Below are 24457 nucleotides of genomic sequence, written 5' to 3'. Positions count from 1 at the left end.
ATTTTAATACTTCAGTTTTGAATTTTGAAAATAAGCCTGAAATGAAAGGTGGAAGTCAAACTAAATCCCAATATTTTCATTGTACTTCATCTGTAAATTTCAAATATAAAAAAAAATTATATGGAGAAAGATGTCTGTTTTAGTTTTGAGCCAAAATATGAGGAAGTTTTGATTTTAATATCTGTTTCTATATTTTAAATGGCTGATTTTGGATTATTCAGCTGTTTGCCAAACTAAGTAAAACATTGGAGTCATTATAAGTTGTCGTTATTGATTGTCCTCTTTGGATCTGAGATAAAGTCAAAGGTGTCTGCTTATCACAATCAGATAAGATGTCATGACTCAGCAGGTTTTCATCTGTATTGACTTATCCAGTTGTTTCCATCATACAACGACAGCATCACTCGTCCTGAACCTTCCAGCCTGAGTCACATGACGTCATACCAAACTCCACTGGGCCCAGCTGATCTCCAGGTGCAGTTAACAGCCCACCAGGTACTATGACAGTGTACATGTACACACACACCTGCTATATTTATAAAATGAAAGTAGCACAACTACACAACTCGGCAAATATTCGTTCAAATCTATCGATGTACGATTCAACACAGAAACCATTCACAGTTACAGTTATTTCATTCACGGTTCCCAAAATCCATCATTTCAAATTAGGTTCCATACTCACATTTATTGTTTATAATAAACTTTCCAGATGAGGAGAAGGTTGAGTTTTCAGAGTGAAGAGAAAGAAATAACAATACTGGAGAAGTAAGGGGGGGGGGGGGGGGGGGGGGTGGCTCTGTCAGAGGGGACAGGGTGGAGGTCTGGAGGGGGACGCTGAGGCAGTGAGGGCAGAACTGATGTAAGTGAAACGGAAAGGTATCAGTGGGAGGGAAAGAGATCTGAATGGTGGGACTGGGAGGACGAAGGGCCGGAGAAGGGAGGGGGAAGGAGGAGTGAATGCTACTGCAGTGCTGCGCTGTGATTGGCTGCCGCTGGGCCATGTGCTGACCCCTCTCAAACTGTAGCCTAACTAGGGCTCCCACATACATTCTCACACACACACAGACACACACACACACACACACACACAAAGTGGTGTGCAGCCCCCTGTTGAGTGGCAGGGACATGTGAGCCCCTTCACAACTGCTATTCTGGGCAGGGGAGGGGAAAGGGGGGAGGGCAGAAGAGGGGGCGAAGCAGGGGGAAGCACAGGGTCTTTCTCTTTCTGCATGTGGCGGAGCCCTCGCGAGGAGCTGCTCACGACTCTGTCTCGTGTTGTGTAGCCTCTGGTGTGCGCTGCCATAGCAGTCTTTTGTTTTATTTCCAGTCCAGGCGGGAGAAGATGGGCTGCTGCTTCAGTAAGGAGCTGAACCCCGGCCCGCAGAACGAGAGGAGCAGCTTGTTACAGCCCCCGCTCCATGATGGGCTGGGTGGGGTGTCAGAGCAGGTCAGGCAGCACGCCGCGGCCGTAGCTCAGCATGTGTGTCTGGAGGGAGAGGAGACCCGTGTGGAGGACGGACCGGCCCGGGGGACGCCTCTGGAGGAGGAGGACAGACTTCAGCAAGTGGACAACAAAGTTTGTACAAAGGTCGCTGTGGCCAAGAGGGACAGCACCGACCGGTATGAGAGGGATCTTAAACTGCCGGGCTCTCACGAGGAGAAGGAGGCTATTATTACCACTACCAGCACTAATATACATACAAACAGGGACACAGAGGCAGGCGTGGAACACACTCCAAGGCTGAGCTGTGAGCCGGCTCCCTATATGGAGGTGCTCACACAGAGTCCAGTCAGACAGACGGTTCTGGAGAGTGCCAGAGCTTTATGGGTCAGTCAACTCCCAGAGGGGCAGAAGCAGCACAAACCAGCATGGTGTTCGTCTGCTTCCACCAGGCGTCCCTCCGCAGACTTCCTGGGAACCGTCACAGGGAGTGAGGTGTCAGGTTTGTGTCAGGGGCCTCAGCAGGATTCCACCAAAGCTGAGCAGGAAGAGGAAGTGGAGGACGTCTGTGTCGTCACAACGCTGTGTCAAGGTTCTCAGACCAGGACCCAGAGCTTCTACAGCATATGCTCCATTGACACAGACGACCTTGAACATGACCAGGATCCCGGCCAAACCCGAACAGCTGGAGCGGCACATTCACCGCGCACAGCTGAAGCAGAAACAGCTGCTCTGCCCCACACTGTGGAGGCTCCAGTTCCCAGCCAGTCCAACATGCAGGCATCTACTGACCACACCTACGTCACCCAATCTAAAATGACCTGCCAGTCACATGAAGAGGAAGCAGCTTCAACACAGTCACCTGCTGCTGAACAGTGTTCCACCAGCCTGTCACTCACACACACAGAGGAGCAGACCTCCTCACCTCAACCTGTTGCTGCTCCACGGCTGGCAGCATCTCCGCCCGACCCGCTGCCCCCATCCAGTCGTCACATCACGGCTGAGGACCCTCAGGTGTCCGCACCACACAGCCCTCAGCCTCAAGAGCTTAATTACCTGACAGCTACGAAGGCCACAGAAGAATCCGAGGATGACCTGTCGAGTGGATGTGTGGAGGAGGAGGAGGAGGAGGAGGAGGGTGAATGTGTGGGGCCATCAGAGGAGATGATGGTTACAGAGGAGTGTGTGTGTTCAGAGGACCACAGAGCAGCACTGGGAGCTGTTATGGCCACAGAGGAAATGGTTGTCGACTCCCAGGGGAAAGGATCAGACCAGCGGGTGGAGCATCATCTGCATGAGAAGCACGTCCAGAGTGAAGAACCAGCAGCTGAGTCTCCTGAGCTGGATTCTCCCAGTCAGATCCCCAGTTGTTTAACGTTTGACCTGTTGAACAAGGAGGAGAATGATGGTGTGCCTCTTTCTGCAGGAGACATTGAAACGGATCAACCTTCCCTGCAGAGCCAGGCCATCCCGGTGAGTATCTGGAACAGCCACAGTGAGGAGGCTGATGTTCTCCACAGCGACACAACAACAGACACAACTCTTACCGAGGTAACGTCAAGCTCCAACAACTCCGCCATGTCCTCACTGCCTGCTGAGCTCTCAGCCTTCTCCTGTCACACAGATTCAACACCTAAAAGCACGTCTCAGCAGGGTGACTCCACCACATCTGAACAGGTTGATGTTAATTCAAATGATCCAGCTTCTGAACTGAGCCGCACGCAGCCCTCTGGTCACCAGGCGGAGCCTCCACGTACTGACTCTGTGAAGAGTGATGTGCAGTTTGATTACTGTGACGTACAGAGTGACAGCTCTGAAGTGAAAACTGAAGGTGAGGACGGGTTTGAGTCAGACGAGCATTTCCAACGTTTCCTCGACAGAAGAGTCAAAAAACCTGAACCTGAATTTCTTCAGACCTGCAAACCTGTCGAGGAATGTGATGTTACCGAGGTTTTAACTGAAACCGGCTCAAACCCCGATCACCTAGAGGAGAGTGACGTGTTGGCTGATCTCTGTACAGCTGTAAACACAAGCATCACCTCTCAGGACCCCGAGGAGGCCGAGAGATTTGAGGATTCAAGTCCAAGTGGTCTCCCACAGCCTCCTCCTGCTGAGAGCGAGGTTTCTGTTGTCCCGTCCTCCACCTCACTTCCCTCTTCCTCGTCTCCGTGCACATCTTTTGAGGAAGATGAGCAGAGTCACAAAGTAAATCCACTGGAGGAGGCTTCTATGTACGAGTGTGGGGGAGAGGAAGAAATGGCAGCTGCACCGGTGACTCAGCTTCGCCCCCTCCCCACACGGGCTGAGCAGGAATCTGCAGATATGTTAGAGCAGCCGTCCCACAGTCCTCAACCTTCCTCTGAACTCCCAGAGATATTTCCCTCCAGTGGTGACTCTGACTGTGTGAACCCTCACGTTGATGTTGGCCGGCAGCTCGATGCTGCTAAATGCTTAAGTCAATCTGGAGACTCGTCCAGTGTGATTCAGCTGGAGGGAGTTAATGGGATGAAGATGTCACTGGAGGAGGAAGCTGTTCCTGCAGAACCTCTCAGTGTTTCAGCAGCAGAGACGCCTGAGGTCCTCGCCGACTCCAGCTGCTGTGAGACATACACGATTCCTCATGACATCAGCTGTCAGGACAGAAGTTTGCTTCTGGACCACAGCGTGATCCCAGTGGACCCTGGTCAGATTGATGCTTACGCCTCAACCCCGTCTTACCAGATTCACTTCCAAGATCATGGACTGCCATTGGCTGCTGAGGAGGGAGAGAGGGAAGGCGGGATGAGGGAGATGGTGTCTGAGCTGCTGGGAGAGGAAGCAGACTCGTCCCTCTGCATCCTCTATCCTCAACACTGGATCAGACTGGGTGGGGAGGACAGCTATGAGGGCTGGGCTCAGGGGCCGTCGGAGGCCAAGGGTGAGAACGAGGCCGGCACCGACACGGAGCAGATCCCGGCCCTGGTCTCAGAGCTGCAGCCCTCCATGGCTCTGCTCGGAGCGTACCCCTACAGCACCATGATGCCCCTGGGGCCCTGTGTGTGGGACTGGCACACAGATTGCACTCCGGCTGTAAGTGGTCAGCATGTGGGGGGGCTGAGTGGAGTGAACATATTCAGTGTGATTCAGTGAGGAAATGAAAACCAAACAGGGAGGAGGTCAGGACTCAGCTTTTATTATGAAGAGTCTTACTTTGTGCTCAATTTCACACAGAAGTCTTTGATACATAGAACGAGTTTTATCAGAATGAGATAAGAGATGTAACCGAGTAATAAAATACAAGGACATAGACTTCTTTTAAAATAACTGCCTCGATATGACAAGGTTGAATTGCATTGAATTCCTTATTTCCATTTATTTTTCAGTTTAGATAAAAACTCTTCTTTCATTCCAGGAACACGTTGCTGCTCCGAGCCTTAACCCTGATGCTGAGGTATGGACCAATCACAGCCATGAGTTGGGCATCAATGGCTCCGCCTACCCTCAGCCATGGCTGCAGCTCGCCAACGACGTGACCTATCACGAAGGTAGACCAGGTCCACCTGATCATCAGTGTCAGATCTCATATTAGCGTTAATTTGTGATGAAGAGTGTTGTTTATTCTTTGAAGAAGACGTTGGTTAATGGATGTCAATGCCTCTGTTTAGATATGGTTGTGGTGTTGTGGTAAGATATAAGATGTTTTTTTTTTTATAGCTTTCATGCCAGAGTTCCAGCTGGAGAACATGAGCCTGGTTGATGCTGTCACTGATCCCAGTTCACTGGAGTACCAGACACTTACTGGTGAAGCACCTACACTCAATGGAGAGTCCAGTATCCCATCTGTTCCAGGTATGACTCTGATTTAGTGTTTTTTCCATGAGTTTATCGTTATTCTTGTGTTTGAACACAGAAGAACTATCGACTCTTTAATGTCGGATGTTTTAATATCTTCCTTTTTTCCAGATGAGGTCACAGAAGAGCTGAGGACAGTTCTGGAGTCATGTCTGACCAGGTCATTAATCACACAACACATCATTCCTCTCCCTTCTATAGAGGACGTCATGTCTTCAAATGTTTAACTGTTTAGTTTTTCACATGTTCGGCTTAACATAAACATTGGACACCTCTCCAAGAGTGTCCTCACCAGAGCGTCTGTCCCTCCACAGGGAGCACCTCTGCAGCGACCTGTACCTCACATCTCAGATGGACGGGGACCAGTACGTTCCCATCACAACTCTGGCCAGCCTCGACAAGATCAAGAACCTCAGCACCGACCTGGACCTCATCTCCGACATCCTGAAATGTAAATCAAGGATTTTCTGTTATATATATATTTATGTACGTGGCATAAATGTAATTTCTGGCTGTATTGTCACAAACACAGACTGTAGATGTGAGACTGATGAATGTGTTCATATCTGGATTGAATGCAGCTCTTCCACTCGTCCAGTTGGCTCCGTGTGGACAGAAGGTTCGACCCAAACAGAGTCGATGTGTTGTCATCCTCCGTGAGATCCCTGACACCACGCCCCCCGAGGTGAGGGTCCACCGCACACAACAACACAACCTCATTCCTGAGACGTTTTCATGGCTTGGTGTGACTGGTTTACTGTCGTGCAGGAGGTGGAGGCTCTCTTCCATCAGGACGATCTGCCCAAGTTCCTGAGCTGTGAGTTCGTGAGCAACGATAACTGGTTCATCACCTTCGAATCGGAAGCTGAAGCACAGCAGGTACGATTCAGGTGTCTGATGTTCTGATCTAGAATAATAGTAGTTATTCAGTCAGTAACACTTTACTGTCTGTGGACGCCTCCAGGTCTACAAGCACCTCAGAGAGGAGGTGCGGGTGTTTCAGGGAAAACCACTAATGGTCAGAATAAAGGCCAAATCCACAACAGTCCCGTCCTACGCTTCTAAAAATGGCTACAGACACACCCAGCCAGAGCAGTGTGGCAACCCTTACAGCTCCTACTTCCCCACAACCACCTACGAGCTACCAGGCGGCCCCGTGACGGCCCCGCAGCTCTACGACTTCCCCAGTGAGATGTGGGCCTCCGCTCTGTCAGGGTACCACAAGCATGACGAGGTGAGGGGATGTTAAAAAATGATTTGCAGGATTATCTGTAACAGATATTTGTCACCAAGCTACTTGTTTGCCCTCAGCTTCCATCAATGAGCGACCTCTTCAATGGATTTGCTCCGACTTCCAACTTCAAACCTCACAACCCACGCAGGCCGAGGTAGCTGCAAGTCCTTCTGTCCTCTGTCTGTTGTGGTTTCGTAAATTGTTGTTTGTGTAGCTGTCAGTCTGTTGTTAATGTTGGTGTGAGTCTGCATCAGCCATCATAATGTTTCATCAACATCCGGGCCTGGTTTCCTCAACAAGGCCCGGCACCCCCACCTAACTTGGACATTTATTCCGCCCCCACACCTCAAGGATGTGTTAAATTAACACATTATATTATATTATATTATATTATACTGCATTACATTGCATATTGCAATTTGACACTGTTTACTGTTTTGCATTTTGCATTTCACTTTTTACTTCACTTTTTATATCTTTTATATATTTTAATTTAGTTGTTTATGTTTAAATAAATGTTACTTTGTATAAATATTAGAAAAAGTGAGTAAATAAGAAGTAAATAGTGAGTACAAATATATTGTTTTTTCTTTTACTGCTTTTCTTATGTGTATTTATTGTGTTTTTGTGTTTCTATGTTCATTGTATGCACCAATAACCAGAGCAAATTCCTGATAGTTGTAAACCTACTTGGCAATAAATACTTTCTGATCCTGATCATTACTTTCTTCCAGGAGAGCCTCGAGGTGGTCGAACTCTGGAGACCGTTGGCAGGCCACGCAGAAGGACGCGTCGGAGCAGAGGTCCTCGTCCCCCGTGAAGTCAGGACGCTCCTGGTCACATGGAAACTTGCGCCATCAGAACAGAAGTGGACGGACGGAGCTCGGCAGGCAAGCTGCTCCATCCACCTCGGAGCGGGGAAGGTAGAAAACATCACTGGTCCCACGCTCAGTCTGCTGATAGATTAATAATGAAGTTCCATCAAGTTGGAATCTAGCGTTCTTCCTCTATCACTAACTGTTTCATGATTACACTGATTGATTTATTACAAACTAGAAAGTCACTTAGTAAAGTCCATTCCTCCACCAACTGTTTTCTGATGCAACTACATGTATATTACACTAGATCAGGATTTGTATTTGGTTCAGCACAGAATTTCACACAAGCATAAATATAAGTCCTCATACCATTTTTCATAAAGATCCAGTTATTGTTCTCTGAGAAACCCCTGCATCTTGTGAGATTTAATAAGCTCTCACTGGGCCGACACTCCCTCCCTCCACCAAGTTTCAATAAAATCATTTCAGTGGTTTCTGCGTCACCCTGCTGACAGTCAGACAAACAGAATGAAATCATAACATCTTTGCTGGAGATGATTAATCTCAGAGACTGACAGAGACGCCTGCAGCACTTTACTCCATTTCATGTGTTTATTTACTTTGTTCTGGAGCCACAGAGAAAAGACTGATGGTTTCTTTAAGTCAACACTAAATATAAAAACTAACAGACAACATATTGTAAAGACAATGAAGTTATGAAGACAGTAAAAGGAGCTGCAGGGGAATTTCTTTATGTATGAAATATATTTGCTGCTGCAGTGTAGGAAGTGAGTTATAGACCTAAGGGACCATTTGCTCTGAGATGATTCACCTTCACATAATTACAGTTGTTAAAAGGTGCACATCCGTCGCCCTCTGCACCGACACACACACATCGAGAGTTCAGTGGGTCGAGTGGCTCTTCGGTGGAATCGTATTAATCAGGTTTCACTCAGAGCTAACGTCACTGCTCTGTCTCTCTGCTCTGAAGGAGAGGGAACGGCCACAGGAGGAGGGACAACCCGAGATCATGGGACAAATCTGGAAACACTCATGTAAGTGGCCACTGTTCATTATTGGTGTTTGTTGAAGTTCACTTTCAGACTCTTTATTTACTGTGTGTGCACGTTTGTGTAGAATCCACAGAGTCGGTCACCTCCTCGTCAGCCGTCTCCTCCTCCTGAGCTCGGGCTGATGAGCTTCCCTCCTCTTCCTCCGGCAAAGAGCGGCAAAGCAGCCGCACCTCCAGCTAACGGCGAGAGCGAGGTACCTGAGGCTCTGTCCGCCTGTCTTCATACTTGAATTCCAGGCAGTGAGACAAACCCAGATTCACATTCCATTACTGTTTCTTTGATGATCTCAGGGTCCAGTGAAAAGCAGCAGCTCGGTTTCAGGCGAGCCTCAGTCGCTCTCACAGCCGTAAGTATCCTCAGAACATTTTGTTTCCTCATGGTTCCTTATTATGTGATTGTATCTACAGCTCCAGCTCCTCCAGTTATCTTTCTTTTCTGTTTATCAAGTTATTTCCCATGTTGTCCTGTTGTCATGTTGCCACTGATATTGCTCTGCTGGTCTCCACAGGAATGTGAAGACGAGCGTGGAGACGCCAAGCGAGGACAAACCTCCGGAGCTCAACCAGGAGCCGGTCACAGTAAGACTCAATTTGAAAAGAACCAACACTTCTTTCTGTCTGTTCTGTAGTTTACACAATGTTTTCAACGCCTTGAAATAAAGAGAAATGTGTCAACTCAATCATAAAATATTAGTTTCATAATGTTAATAATTTAATTTTATATTTATAATCGGAATCATACTTAAAGTTGTACTTAAAGAGGTTTTACGGTCCCAAAAAAGAAGCACAAACTCATAACAGGTAACTTTTCAGGTTCGATCTCTAAACTAAAAGTCTAATTGAATACTTTTAAGTCTTATTGAAAATGATTTGGTGTGTTGATGCGTTTCGATGGTAAGAGTCTGTCAGAGCTGAAACACGATGATACACAACTGCTCCTGGTTTCTCTCTCACAGATTATTGATTCAAAATATAATGTGACTGAGCAGAAAGTATTTAGTTTTTATTGAGAAGCAGTTGAGATCCATTTGATGAGTACTCCAATGTACTTGATAGCACTGTTATTATATAGTTCTATTAGTATTAGTGTGATGTGACCGACGCTGACCGCATGCTGTGCTCTGATTGGACAGGAGTTCAAACGGCTAAGCTACGCCCAGATCTGCCAGAAGAAATCCAGCAATGAGCCGATTCCCGCCGAGGACCCTCTGCCCACGTGAGCAGATCCTGACGAGGCCACGCCCACTGTTCCCAGCTCTGTTCCCACTGTGACCAGTTACCACGGAGCGAGAGACCTCCAGGATTGTTTTGCAAATGTTCTAGTTTTTTTTCAATGAGCGTTTTACAGCACTGTGCTTTTTTATTTTATCCATTTCGTACTAAACGCAGGGTTCCCATCTGGAAACTGCAGCCCTGATGAACACAGGGGGGGGGGGGGGGGGGGTCAAACTGGCAGCTGCTTTAGGACAGTGTTGACTGCTGGGGGGGGGGGAGCTGGGGAGAATCTGTTGATCTGCGACTTTACGTTTTATTTCTTGGTTTGGGGTGGATTCCAGTTTATTCATTTTGCTTGAGTCTTGTTTCGCTGACGGTTTGTTTTGTGTGTGATGATTTGTGGATGAACAGGAACTTCTGAAGTGATCCTGAATTTGTGTTGTTGTTTTTTTTTATCTCCACACGTTTGTGTTATGCTTTAGTCTCCAGCACACACACGATACTTTACTCTGAACGTTAGTTGTTCTCACTTGTTTGCTCGTCATGAACACAGGTCCAGTGTGTCTTGTACTGATCTTGATCTTGATCGTTAAGGGATCAAATTGAAAAATGAAAATATGTTCCTTTTGAAAAGCACTGAATATCAAACCTTTCTTTGTGCATGATTTTTAAATTTCATTTTAGGATTTAATTTATGTCATATTTTTATTTATGTTTGACAGGAGTGCTTTGTCTCATACGTGTGGACAATGATATCCACTGGACTCAGATTTAACACAGGTGTCGGTAACTAAACACTGTTTCAGTACAGAACTGGATCTGTATTTGAGAACTTGAATTAGATTGTATTGAGTCCAAAGTTTTTTTCTGTTGAAAGTATGAACATTTTAAATGTAAAGCAGTTGAACGAGGGCATTTGTGGCACGTTTCTTTGTCTGTACAGATGTACATAATCATTGATTATTAAAGAAGTGCCTTTTGAAGTTTAAACTGTTGTTAATGTATGTTTGTACAAACCTAGACATAGCTTCACGAGATCACCACTTATTTAAATATATTCAGTTTTATCTTACTTTACTTTCTTATTTCCATGTACACGTTTACATCACTCACAGTCCTCTCACAGAAGAGCCGTGTGCACAGGAAGTCGTTGGTTGTGGTTCCTCCTTCTAACCAGCAGATGGAAGTTGAATCACATCCTAACAGTCATCACTCCATTAGGAGGCCCCGGCACTTGTTTACAGCCAGGATGATTTGATTCTTCAAGGGCCATCAGCCTAATGAATGGGATGAATAATACTAATGAAATACAGAAAATTAGAAGGACAAATTGATGCTCACATTCGTGTCACCGCCACGTTAGACTCCTCCAGTCACACAGGACTTAATCAAAGGCTCCTTGATCTTAAATATTAATCAGATTATTCTGTCGAGGTTTAGATTCCATATGCAGATGTTGAATAAAGAGTTAAAGCATTAACATGCAGCGGCCAGTGTGGGGAGAAGATGAATAATCTGTAAAACATTACTTCATTATATACAACAGTGTGCAAGAAAAATCTAGATGCTTCTTTTTCAGCTTCTTACTGATAAAAATAGGTGGTGGATGATGCTTCTGTTCAAACTCAATGTGCAGGGAGATTTATGAGTCATGTAAGAATGAATCATCTAAGACCCATCACATTTCTACAGATTTATACTGGACCTGCCTCAAACTAACTCCAGCATCTATAATTATATTAATTATTTGAATATAAATTTGACAGATTTAGAATAAACTGGTGTTTGGTTCCTGTAATGTAGTCACTGAGGGTCACTGAACGAAAACAGTACAAATCTAAATGATTTGATGAGTTCTTCTATTGTGAGTAAAGGACAAAGTATTTTTACTTTTATATGCAAGTATATTAATTTGTTTACCTTGATCAAATAGATGAATGTTTTTCATTCTTCAGTTTGTGAGTAAAAGTAGAGGATAATTACTTTTGTATTTAAGTATATTTCATTTTTACCTTGGGCAAATTGTTGAATAATGTTTTTTAAATTAGTTTATAAGTGATGGATTTATTATAATTGTATTTATTTTGTACTCTTTATTTTTTTTAATTAAAGTGGTGTCTTTAATTTCCCCTTTGATCAGAATGATGGATATGTTTTATTCACTCTTCACTTATGGTTTGATTGATGTCATATTTGTATTTGTTCTCTTCAGCATCAGCCTGTGAATTTAATAAACTATAATATTTAATGTATATTATTAATATGCTCACCTGGGGCCCAGGTGAGGTCACACAGAAAGAAGGCGTGGTCGCTCGCTGCGCCCCCTGTCGGTGATGAGCGGCAGCGCCCCCTCCTCCTCCTCCTCCCTCCAGCCTCCGCGGAGTCACGTGACAGCCGCGGCGCGCACACGGCTCAGACCCGGAGCTTCTTCATCATCATCAGCATCCTCATCTTCATCACCTCCACCGACACAGCCTCCGCAGCGTCGCGAGCCGAGCGCCTCACCGGGGTCTTCACCGTTTGGACGAGCCGGGCGTCATGGCGGCCCCCCGTTAAACCGAGCCCCGCGTTCTCCCTCTTTGTTCTCCCTCGACGCCTCCGTCTTCACGCGCCTCCGCCGAGGAGAAGCGTCCCGAGCGGCGGGCGGAGGAGCAGCAGGAGGCGGCGGGAGTGCCAGCAGCGGCCGGGGAGGTGTTTTCGAGGCGAATGGCGGACCGCGAGGCGTCACCCATCCCGCTGGAGATCCGAGCCCGGCTGGCGGAGCTGGAGCTGGAGCTGTCAGAGGGTAAGATGAGCCTCCTCTTCCTCCTCTTCCTCCTCTTCCTTATCATCATCATCACCTTCCTCACCGGGAGCCACTAACGGAATCTAACCGAGCCCCCCACCCCCCCTCCTCCTCTCCCTCCACTCCCGCTCCTCCCATCCAGATGTTTGTCAGGGACCGGCCTGCACGGCTCCGTGTGGCCGGGAGAGGGTGCGGGCAGAGCGGGGGTTCACTGCGGGGACCGGCCGCGGCTCTTTGTCTCCGCGGCGGTGCCGTTCGGTCGGGGGGGACGGGGGGGGGCGTGTTGTGTTCGCCCGGTGCGGGTCCGAAAAACAAGCGTGTGTTTGACCTTGAGACGTTGACACACTCATACCTGTGTGCGTGTGCGTGTGCGTGATAAAACCACTGCGGTGCGCCGCTGCGTGACGGAGCAGCTCCGAGGGCCTGTCGGGCTCCTGATGCCCGCGATCCCAGCCTCCTGCCTCGGTGTGCCCGGGCCTGCAGAGCCGCTGAGGATGGGGAGGATGCTCGCGATCATTTCCCTCCTCCTCCTCCTCCTCCCTCCTCCCTCCTCCTTCCTCCCTTCATATCTCTCCTCACACAGATGCAGCAAACACACTCTCTCCTTCTCCGTGGGCTCATTGAGTCTCCATCACAGCCAACCCTCCCTGCTGCTGTTTCAATGCACCTCACACAGGAACGTATTCCTGCCTTACATAATGATGGATGGCATGTTTTATTTATACAGGCAGGGGAAGGCCTGCATTGTGAGGGAGGAAGCCGAGATGCATTCTGGACGAGAGCCGCCTTGTTGTGTGAAATCTGGTGATGAAAATGTGCCGGTGTGATGGAGACACAGATGTGTGCAGCTGCGGTTTGTCGTCGGTGGGGTGTGCGTCTTTTGTTTTCGTCTCTCAGGGCTGCAAAAGCTGCAGTGAAACTTGATTTATCTCAGCCGCAGTAGTGGAAACAGTCTCACAGGATCTGCACGATGAGGAGGAATAGATGCTGTCGGATTGGAGAGGATGAGATTCACACGTACACACACAGACACACAGACTCACACAAAAGCACACAATCGAGAATCTGCAGCTTTAATCAAAAAGGAGGAAAAACATCAGCGCTCAGCTTTGAAATCTCCGAAAGCAGTCGACACATCAAACCGTCTCGTTTCCTTCAGATCAGCCTCATCATTCATAAAAGCTTTTATTTTCTCCCACTGCAGTGATACACACACACACACTCAGACACACTCTGACACACACTGAGGTAAAACAGCTACAGGCCCATGGGAGCTCCTTATCCAGCCGAGAGTGTTTATCAGAGCAGAACCTGCTGCCGGCAGATGTTATTAATGATGGAAGAGGAAACGTCACGGCCAAACGTCAGACAGCATCAAGCGCTCGGAACGCTCAGGTGTTTGTGTGTCTGTGTCTGTGTGTTTAGACGACTGACAGGGTCAGTGGTGGATCACATGAAGCCTGACAGGCCTCCTGATGGTGTGTGTGTCTGTCACTGGTGCTCGAAGCAGGCGGATGAGAAAGTGTCTTTTAGGGAGAGTCGATTGCGTTTGTGTGTCTGTGTGGTCATTGCACAATAAGAGCGTGTTGTGCTGCAGATGAAGCTCAGAGGGTTAAAATCCGAAAGTAGAACTGAATTACTTGCTAGGTTTAAATTTTTTTATCCGGCCAACTGTTGAATTCATACTCCAGATAGATAGGGGGCAGCAAATTACCAAAACCTTGTCCTGTGTTGTGAAAACATCCGTGAAGGTTTTACTGACCCGTGACTCTGGACCTGTGAGCTGTGTTCAGGGACTGGCCAATCACAACCAAGATATAACACACCCCCTTCTGTCGAGCTAACATCAGCTGGAATAAATCTAAGAGAAGCCAGAAACAATTGAGTAAGAAAAACATCACATGTTTTTTGTAAATTGAAATTTATCTCAAGGAAATTGTGATGCTCTGAGACAGTTTAAAGCAGCAAATTCTCTAATTTGAGAAGCTTGAATGAGAGAATGTCCTGTTCAATGGTTAATTGATCTGTTAATTAAGAGGTTTCAAGTGTTTTGAGAACACGAAGCAGGCTACAGCTCCACGTGAAGAAGAACCCTGGGAACTTAACTCCTGACGAAGAGGGAAACCAACGCGGAGCAGAGGCAGCACTTTCCTGTCAGAGCTGCAGGATGAAACTCTCTGAGAGGACGATCCAGCGTTCCACCTGTTTATTAGATAAACTCTTCAATCAGCCGAGCAGATAAGCCGCTCTCTCCCCGCTCCTTCGCCTGGTGTCGTCTAAATCACATCATGGCTGTCGTGTTACTGCTGCCTCCAGGCGTCAAGGCGCTGCTCTCGTGTGTCTCTGAGCGTTTAGCTGCCGTCCTCGTGCAGACGGGACGACCTGAGCCTTCTGAGCACTTGTTGGATGTGAACCTGCAGGAATCTGGAGGCTTCCGCTGACATGACGTCGCTTCAGCTGCAAAACTGCTCTGCTTGTTTAAGGTGCGGGCCTCAACCGCCGGCGCTGAGATGTCCAGCAGACCCTGAAGTAACCTTCAAGGTTCCCTGTGGTGAAGCTGCAGGTCACACTGCTGGTGGCGGTGTGTTCAATGTCCTCTGGAGATTGTCTCTAGGGCTATTTTACCAAATTGAGCTGCAGCAGGTTCTGTGGGACGCTGATGGTGTTAAATATTAAACCGTCTGACCAGGAAAAACAAAAAGCATGTCCACACATACATATTTAATCAACAAAGTGCTGCTCAGGTGTGAATGTGACAGCACATCGTAACCTCTGCTAAATATTTCACATCCTCACATCAACCCTTTCTTGGTATTGAATATTTATTTGAACTCTGTGAGGGTGATTCTGGCAATTTGGAGATTTAGGAACATGCAATTTTGCAGCTTCTATATTTTCAGTGCAGCTTAGGTTTCTGTGTGTACGTACACCAGCAGCAACATGCAGCGGTGCATTCTGGGTCAGATTAGCCTCGTTCCTTGCTTCGCTCTGAAGAACATCATCTTTAAAAGGGAAGGTCATGAATAATCTGTGGTTCATTACTCTACTGATCAAACTAAATGAATGGAACCATGAAGCTGTGGTGGAACACGACTTTACTGAGGAACCTGCTGTGAAGGGAAAGTTCCTCGATCCGGAAATGAGACGTTTTATCAGTGACGTGAAATCCGACTGCTGTAAAGCCATGATGAAAATAAGTGACGGTAAAGTAAATGTATTACTGAGAGGAAGCATTTTAGTTGCACTCTGCAGTTAAGCTCTCGGCCGATCAGTGGATTTATTTATATAAGTAGATGTTTTGAGCTGATTATGAGTCAGGACTTGAGGTCGCAGCATCAGAGACTCGTTAAGAAATAAAGCTTCAGATGATTCACTCGCCAGAAAAAATCCACCAGCAACAGTTTAGACAGTTTGATCTGACTTTATGAAAAATGATACGAGTTCCCTCATCACAGCTTCTCCTCAGTTTTATATCTAATAAATTAAATATATGTTGTAGTGATCAAATTAATTATCTTGATGATAATGGAAGTTTGTCCAAGAGAGAGTGATGACAAGTGTCTGCAGAATCTCTATCAAGAGTCTTGTGTCCATTTTGCCTTTTTGTATAAAAAGATATGAGCTGATATTTCATTTTAGTATTTTTTTTGTTAAGGTCCTAAAAGTCGAGTACCTGGCCGGGCGGAATAAGTTAAACATATCAAATCGGATTAATTTATAATAAAAACAAGCATGAGTCAGTAGAGCCAGCAGCTGGAGGTCGGACCAGTCACTGAGGTCCGGGGGCGGGGCTTCCATGATGCTATTGTCCAAACTCGTTGGTTTTACTTTTGTCCTCGGTTTCATCTGAATGATTCCAGTATTAGTGCTGATGTGTGGGTTTCACTTCTCAGACCAGAAACACACTAAGATGCTTTTTACCCCAAAAGTTAATTTGTCACAAACAAGAATTTAAAGGTCTCAGACATTAGATTTTCTCTTAATACAAGATGTTTGTTTAAATGAAAAACAGAAAATAAGTAAATGAAACTATGACTATGATAAAGACATTTCATTTTATTGTGTTTATTTATTCGTCGATCATGATTATTAGACAAATTGAATAGTTGCAGCTATAATTTGATGCCAACTTTTACATCTAAAAGTTTTTTATAAGCTCCAGACAAATATGGAGTTTTGATTTCCGCCCAACGATCGACAACATGGCAGACTTGACAGAATGACTCCTGAGAACAAAAGGTTTTAAATGGGGAAGCGAACCAGTGTCCTCCTGGTGAGTGGCAAGCGTTGGTGTGTTATGAAAACAGAGCAGCTGTCAGTCATCTGGCGTGCGGCCTGTTCGGAGTGACGTCCGTCCTGGAGCTGAAGCCGGTCGACCACAATGAGCAGAAGTAAATGAGTCTGTGGGAGTCGTGTGTTGTTCCAGTGTTCACACGAGAAAACGTGAATAAAAGAACTGATTGACTGAAAATCAAATTCATGATTTTACATCACGAGGATACTGATGAATGAATCCTTCAAACAGGTTGGTTTAAATGTCATCAGTGATTTGTAGAAACTGAAGAGGCCTTCATTTATAGAAAGATGTTTTACTATATGTAGAAAGTTAAAGCACTTAGATCATTTATGTGGAATTATACAGAGGTGAAGTGAGATTCCAGCTGGATGATAACTCTTGGTTTATTTGATAAGGGACAGTAGGGTGAGTAAATTTGGCCGTTTTTCGAATAAAAATATGACAATAAACATCCTATCATCCTGGATCTGTCTCTTTAATTATTGAATCCCTCCAATAATTGACGAGTTCTTCTGCCATCATTAAGGGTTTTAATAACCGGGCTCCGATATCCTGGTTTCACGGAGGAATAAGACACATGCCGTCATCGGTGTTTACCGGAACCAGAAGAGATTAACAAAATAAAGCATAGATTTCAGAATAAGGGCACATATTAATAATCGTTTAAATAATCGTGATTTTGATATTGTCCAAAATAATCGTGATTATGACAAACACTTTGCCCCCCCCCCCGATAATCAGTAGAAACGGTGAAGTCATGCAGCCAATTAGAGAACAGATCCACCAGGAGAATACCATAAAGGAGTTTAATGTGCAGCAAGTAAAATTAAACAAACAAAAGTCAAAGCTAATTCCAAACCCACACAGATTTTCAAACATGTCAAAAGAAAACTGTTTGTTTTTTATATTTATAAACAGTTGATGGACCACAGGCTCTCTCCTGTTGTCATGGTAACTCGATGATTCAGGCTACAGCTAACGATTATTTTCATCACCGAGTTTTTAATTCCCCTCAAAAACTTGTGACAACTTTGAGTGTCTTGTTTAGTTTGATTAACTGAACCACAATATATGAAATTAAATTATATAAACCAGAGGAAAAGAAGCAGATTCTTCTGTTTGTGACACCGAACACGTGTTTTTGTTTTTGGGTTGTGACAGAATCGCTCATTGTCCTGATGATGATGATGATGATGATGATGATGATGATGATGATGAAACAAACAAAATGAAGATCAAGATGTTAATGTCAAGAAAATCCTGAGGCTCAGGTTTCTGCTGAGTATGTTTGTGTGTGTGTGTGTGTGTGTGTGTGTGGGGGGGGGGGGGTTGTGTGTGTGTGTGTTTGACAGTTTAACCTTTCAATTAGATGAAAGTGTAGAGTGGTCACTCGTGCTGCAGCAGTGAGGGGATCAGACATGAGGTGGAAACTTGGGTCAGATTTTGAGAGTTGACGAAACGGTGAATGAGTGAAAACACAAGCATCCTCAGTTTCGTTTACCTTCTGCTCGCCAGGCCTCGACTTACAGCGAGAGGAGGAGCTGTTTACTCTAATGTCACACAGATATTGACAAATGTGCAAAGTTATCAGAGCAGAGCAAACTGTTATTATCCTGAGAAGAAGCTCTGACCAGAGACCGTTGTAATAAGCTGAGGAATTTATTGATCGATCATCTGTGCCTGTTTTGATTATTTGTGTGAACACAGAGATCCTGTCTGGCTGTGATAACTGGACATGGGAATACGTTTAAAGATTTAATAAAGATTATTAATGATGGAAAGGAATCTGCAGCTTGTTATATTATGTTTTCATCTGTTTGACTGCACCGAGGACGTGGCTCAGAAAAGAACTGAGCTGCAGCTGGTTGTTGGTTTCTCACAGAATAACTTGTGGATCTTGATGAAACAAATCAGACATATTTTATTTTTGGGGCCCTGATATTTATGAGTGTGTGAAATTTGTGGCAAATCCAAGTGAAAGTCTGGATCTGGTGAATTTAAATATAGTTTCATGAGGAGACTGTTGGGCCTTGGTGGAGGTTTGTGCTCCATTAGAGAGACATGCTAATTGGTTTCAGTTTATCTCTGTATGATTATAAACTGAGAATATGTTCATTTTGGACGATTGGAAGACAGAGATGTTAATATTTTCTGCGTCCATGTGACCTCTCAACCCAATGAACAACCAGGACGCCTGGGTTTTCTGTTCTTTCTGCTGTTGTGGACATCACACTTGGCTGCTACTGCAACTCTGTGTATATGTGTGTATGAATAAATGTATGTATGTGTGTTTGTTTGTGTGTGTGTGTGTGTGTGTGTCCATGTGGCCCCTGGCTCTGCTGTGGACACATGCGTTGCAGAGCCAGTGGACGCTCTGCAGTCCACACGGGTCCCTGCATGTGAATGTGACGGCCCAAGGTCCCATCGCATGACGCATGCCTTAGTGTGTGTCTGTGTGTGTCTGTGTGTGTGTGTGTGTGTGCCTGTGTGTGCCTGCTGGAGGTAGATTTGGTTACCATGGTGGCTTTGTGGGTGGACTGGCTGTTTATGATGATGTAATGAGGAAGAAAAAGAGAGAGAGATCAAATTAAAGCTTGATGTCGAGGAAAAGGGACTTTGAATTAAGCAGTGATGGACGGATGGATGGATGAATGATGGACGGATGGATGGATGAATGATGGACAGATGATAGACAGATGGATGATAGATCAGTTGTTAGATCTGTTTTGGTCAGTCATTGGTTTTTAAGGCCAAAATTGAAATCACTCACAAAGTACGAACTGAGCTGGAACTTTTCTCTCTTGTCTAAAAGTTATAATAACATAAATCACATATAAACTGTCTATTATGTAGATTTACGCATCATATCTGATCAAAAAGAGTCCATTGATGAAAGTAGCTCAGTACGTCTGTAGGAAATCAGTTTCCCCAGGAGTGATGCAGCCGACACCTCAGTTAGTCTCGGGGAGTTTCCAGAGTCTCTGACAGAATCAGATCTTTTCACGACGCATCTCAGCAAGTGGAAAAACTCCCGTCTGCGAATCGGCCGCCATCGATTCTCTCTCAGCCGCGCGCCATTAAAACAGCCGAGTGTCAGGGAGGAGGAGGAGGAGGAGGAGGAGGAGGAGGAGGAGGAGGAGGGTAATTAGGGCGCCGATACAGGCTGGTACTACACACACACACTCACACTGGCAGGTATCATTAGCCAGCGTCTCACATCTGATGCTCCAAATCCAAGATGGCTGTCTCAGGCCTTCTCCAGGAGAACCGTTGCTAGGCAACTCCCTCCCTGCTCTGCTGCGCTGCGAGTGGAAGATGGCGTCTCCCCATAGGCCGAGTGAGTGTGTGTCTGTGTGTGTGTGTGAGTGTGAGTGAGTGAGAGAGAGAGAAGAATGTTGTTATGCTGCGGTGGATCTGAGAGAAGGCCTCACTCAGATATAACACACATGTACATCGTCCACACACAGATGAGCAGATTGGACCCAGATGTTCTGGCCATCCTCCATGGTCCGACTGGGAAATAGAGTCCCTCTCTCTCTCTCTCTCTCTCTCTCTCTCTCTCTGATCCCCCACATCAGCTCTACCAGTGTTTCCAGCAGAGGAACCAGTGTCTCAGTGGAGCAGCTCCGGCTGAGTTCGGGCCCTTGTTGTTACGACAGTGCGTCCCGTGGTGTTCGGTGGAAAATCAAATTGATTGAGTCTTTCTCTGTTTGATTGATATATTTTCAGCCCCACTTCCTGTCTGCTGTTTGGTTGTGGTTCATGAAATCATGGATATCTGACACCCTTTTCTTTTCTGTGCCGTTGTTTTTCCAGCACATTTCCTCCGGCCTCAGGCAGACACTCCCACCTCAGATGGTTCTGCTGTGATCTCTATTTTACCAAACCTTTTTTCACACAGCTGTGTTTTTAAGAAAAAGTCCGGCCTGTGGAAAATAAAGTGCAAGCAGAGTTTATCCAGAAGAGTTTTGTGATCAGTCAACTTGATTTGTTTTGGAAACTTGATTTATCTTCCTGCTCTTCCACTACAGAATATGAAATGTGCTGATATTTGTTTGCAGACATAATTTGTTTGCACATGCATGGACGCACGACTGCCTCTGTGCCCTCGAGCCTTGTGCGTCCACCCCCCCCCCCCCCCCCCCCCCCCCCTCAAAAAAACAATCTGTGTACAAACAGCTGAGTTCTTCTTTCTGCCGATCCAGTCACAGACTCGTTGCTCAGGTGAGATCATCTCACTGATCTCAAATGAAGCAGAACACAGATGCTGATTAGTAACATGTGTGATGACTGTTTATCACCAGATTAGCTGTGATGGCGTAGATGTGTTCTGAAGATTAACTGTGTTATTGTAAATAGTTTTTCTTCCCGTGCACAAATCCAACAGACCAAACTCAATATCTTAAACATGTATCCACGGGCGCTGGGTGACACATCCCTTCATCACCATGAACCCAGAGTCCTGCTGCTGGAGAAACGGCCCTGAGCAGCAAATATGGATTCATCTTTTCCTTTTAACCTTTCCTGGCATTTGTTGACATTAACACACACAGACACACGTTGGGTTCATTTCCCTCATCGTTCATATCTCGTTGTTTTGGAGGAGAATAATAGTTTTGGACAGAAGCAGCTGTGGTGATTTGTTGGTTCTGATCACACCAGTATGCTCTGGCCTTCTTGGACCAGTGGATCTGCTCTGGTTCCCCTCTTGTTTGTTGTTGCTGAGCTAAACGTCTCAGTGTCGATCCAATGAGAATCAGTAATGAGAGAACTGGTGCGAGCCAGTTTCACACGTCTAATGGGGACGAACACGGAGGTATTAGCTCCTATTAGCTGTGAGCACCCTGGGGTGCTGTGATTGACAAGTTGTGGTGTCGAGAAGTGAGGGGGGAGGGGGTTATCAGTGATTGCCTAGGCAGTGAAGCCCCCCGCCCCCCCGGGGTTGTAATGAGCATCAACCCCCTCTCACCACTGTCTCTGCTGTTGTTGAGGAGAACTCACACAAACAGTTGATGTTGAAGGCCTTAATGTAAATGTGCTTTGTTCACTTTGGATGTGTTGACGTTGTGTGTTGCCGAACTGCATTGTGGTTCTGTTGCTTTGGACACGCTGTGTTCCGTAGAGGTGGAGAAAAGGTCAAATATTCCAGCGGCACCAGCAAACATCTATATCTTTAAGAATAGAATAGATAAGTAGTCAAATAAGAAGAAAAACCCAGTTGATGAGCTGGAAACCAGTCAAATCTGAGCACTGACGAGGTGAAAGCAGGACCCTCCCACTGACACAGCTGGAGATGATGAGCCTCTCTTCAAATGTTAATGCTGAGTTACTTTTTAGAAATCCTAAGTCAAGAGGAGAAAGACTCCACGCTGCTTCAGAGTGTCACAGGCTGTGATATCCATCAGTTCATTATCATTTCTGAATGTGGCTTCGTTTAATGTTTGAATTGCTGCAGGAGTCGAGATGAACTTGGCTTTATCTGATTATTGGTTTTGGATGTAGCCTGATGGATTCTCTCTGCAACTGGTTGTTGTTGGGACGCTTGGGTTTGTAATGGTTCTGGTGGGAAGGCACCAACACTCACCTGCTGGAACTCTGGTGTCTGACTGAACCATGATGTAACAGGAAGCTTGAGACTTGTTGTCTGAGGAGTGTTTGAACCATGTGTGTGCTGGAGGAGGTTGTGATAATGAACCTCTTGCAAAAACATGGTCAAAGTGGTGCGGCGTCCAACTCGCCAGCTCCACCATTGTTGACATTTCTTCCTCATGTGTTTGTCTTACTCGCTGCACTGCCCCCTGTGTCCTCCAGTGGTACTGCTCTCTAAGACGTATGAACACAGAGAACGGGCAGATGGCTGCGTCTGTTTCTGTTTACACATCTTAAGTTGAGCATAACTTGGGCCTTTGCCATAACCAAGCATCTGTGTCATGACCTAATGAAGGAGACTGGGTTTCAACATGTTGAATTAAAGTAACAGAAGATGTTGAATCTTAAACAAATGATCATGTGACCTGGACCAGCTCTCATTCATGGAAGAACAGCTGGAAGAGGTCGACTGTTGAACTGAACAATGTTTGCAATTTTTCTTTTTTTCCCCTCACATCCATTATTTCCATCATTATTCATCATCGCATTATTTGTTTTGTGTTGTTTAAGTATTGTTTAACTTTTTTTAAACCTTTTGATTAAAAGACAGAGACATTGAAAGACGTGGAGAGACAGCAGATTCAAACTGCGGGCGATACAGTCGTGTGGTGTTTGTCCAAAAAGACACCATTACTTTCTTAAAGTGATTAAAAAAAAAAGAAGATTGATTTAACCATTAAAATGAACTTTATGACACAAATCCGCCCCGGCAGCCGCCACTGTCTCTCTCACGCTCCATTTATCTCTATCTGTTTGCAGGGGACATCACTCAGAAGGGTTATGAGAAGAAGAGGTCCAAACTGATCAGGGCATTTGTTGGAGGTAATTTAGCAACCTCTGACCCTCCGCCCCCTCCACACCAACACACACACACACATACACAGACACACACACACACACACAACCTAAGTATTCCCATATCGCTACTCGAGAATCGGTCTGGTATCATGACAAGTACAGTTGAGATGATACTGTGCTCCACTCTATCGATTCAGTCTTCAGCCACCACCATTAGCAAATGTAGGTTAAGACTCCCTAGAGCTCAGCTTGGGCCTGCTCCTCTGTTTCTGCATCTGAACGTGAACGTGCTGTAGTCAAGTACAGACACACACAAACACACACACACACACACACCCTGGCTCCAACTAAAACACACACCCATCACACAATCAGCTGCATCCTTATCCTTCACAGGGATGAAGCGTCTGTAATAACGGTAATGGGAAACTGAGGGATCTTCTGAAAGTGCAGCAACAAAACTATCACATTATTATACTTTAATTTTGAGTTGTTTTATTATTGTTTTGTGTCATGAAGTCAGTCAAATCATCTCCATGTTTGTTTTTCCCCTTTCTTATGCACTGTAACTACTGCTTTTGTCAAAACCGTGTGTACATATATGTGTGTGTTTGTGTGCGTGTGTGTGTGTGTGTGTGTGTGTGTGTGTGTGTGTGTATATATGTGTGTGTCCGTCTGCCTGCTTGTCCACCTGCCTCCGTAGGTATGGAGGGGCCCATGTCTCACCGGGCCCCACTCGGCCCTCCCTCTGCTGCACGTTTCCACCGGCGGAGAACCTCCGGCACAAGAGACGAGCGCTACCGATCAGGTACAGAAACCCCACCTACACAACTGACACACAATGACCTGCACGAGCTGCACACTGCTGCAGCATGTGAGGGAACGACTGAGACTGAGACTCTCTCTCTCTGTCTCAGATGTCCACACCGAGGCCGTGCAGGCAGTGCTGGCGCGGCACGTGGAGCGGAAGGTGGCGGTGCCCATGCCCTCCAAAAGACGCTCACTGGTGGTGCAGACCTCCATGGATGCATACACGCCTCCAGGTGACGAGACACACACACACACACACACACACACACACACACACACACACACACACACACACCTGCAGCTACACACTGCAAACATCCACTGTCTTTGTTATCTGCTTTAGAGTTTAGAAATTACACACCTCTTCTACTTTATCCTCAGGAAATGTCAGAAAAATATGCTTGGAAAGTGAATAAGGCACACACAATAACACAATCACACAAACACGCACACTGTGGTTATCTCCGCTGAAGTGCGTTGTACTAAACCTACAATCTGACCCCA

At 45.9% G+C, this 24457-nt stretch overlaps 1 protein-coding gene and 1 long non-coding RNA gene across 2 annotated transcripts in view; both read left to right on the top strand.

Annotated features, from left to right (window-relative positions):
- The first annotated feature begins 5187 nt into the window (after positions 1-5187).
- On the top strand, positions 5188-5616 carry LOC128426162 (uncharacterized). The gene is made up of 3 exons (XR_008333243.1): positions 5188-5272; positions 5387-5435; positions 5590-5616. It is a non-coding gene; the product is annotated as an uncharacterized LOC128426162 (long non-coding RNA).
- A 6704-nt stretch (positions 5617-12320) lies between these two features.
- LOC128425721 (disco-interacting protein 2 homolog C-like) overlaps positions 12321-24457 on the top strand; it is a 30928-nt gene continuing 18791 nt past the window's right edge. Inside the window, 4 exon segments of the mRNA XM_053412476.1 lie at positions 12321-12399; positions 23105-23159; positions 23818-23951; positions 24061-24186. Coding sequence (XP_053268451.1) covers positions 12321-12399; positions 23105-23159; positions 23818-23951; positions 24061-24186 — 394 coding nt within the window.

The sequence above is a fragment of the Pleuronectes platessa genome, chromosome 20 (genome assembly GCF_947347685.1).
Source record: "Pleuronectes platessa chromosome 20, fPlePla1.1, whole genome shotgun sequence".
NCBI classification, from domain to species: Eukaryota; Metazoa; Chordata; class Actinopteri; order Pleuronectiformes; family Pleuronectidae; genus Pleuronectes; species Pleuronectes platessa.
The sequence above is the reverse complement of the archived record's forward strand: the minus strand, read 5'-3'. Positions and strand labels throughout refer to the sequence as shown.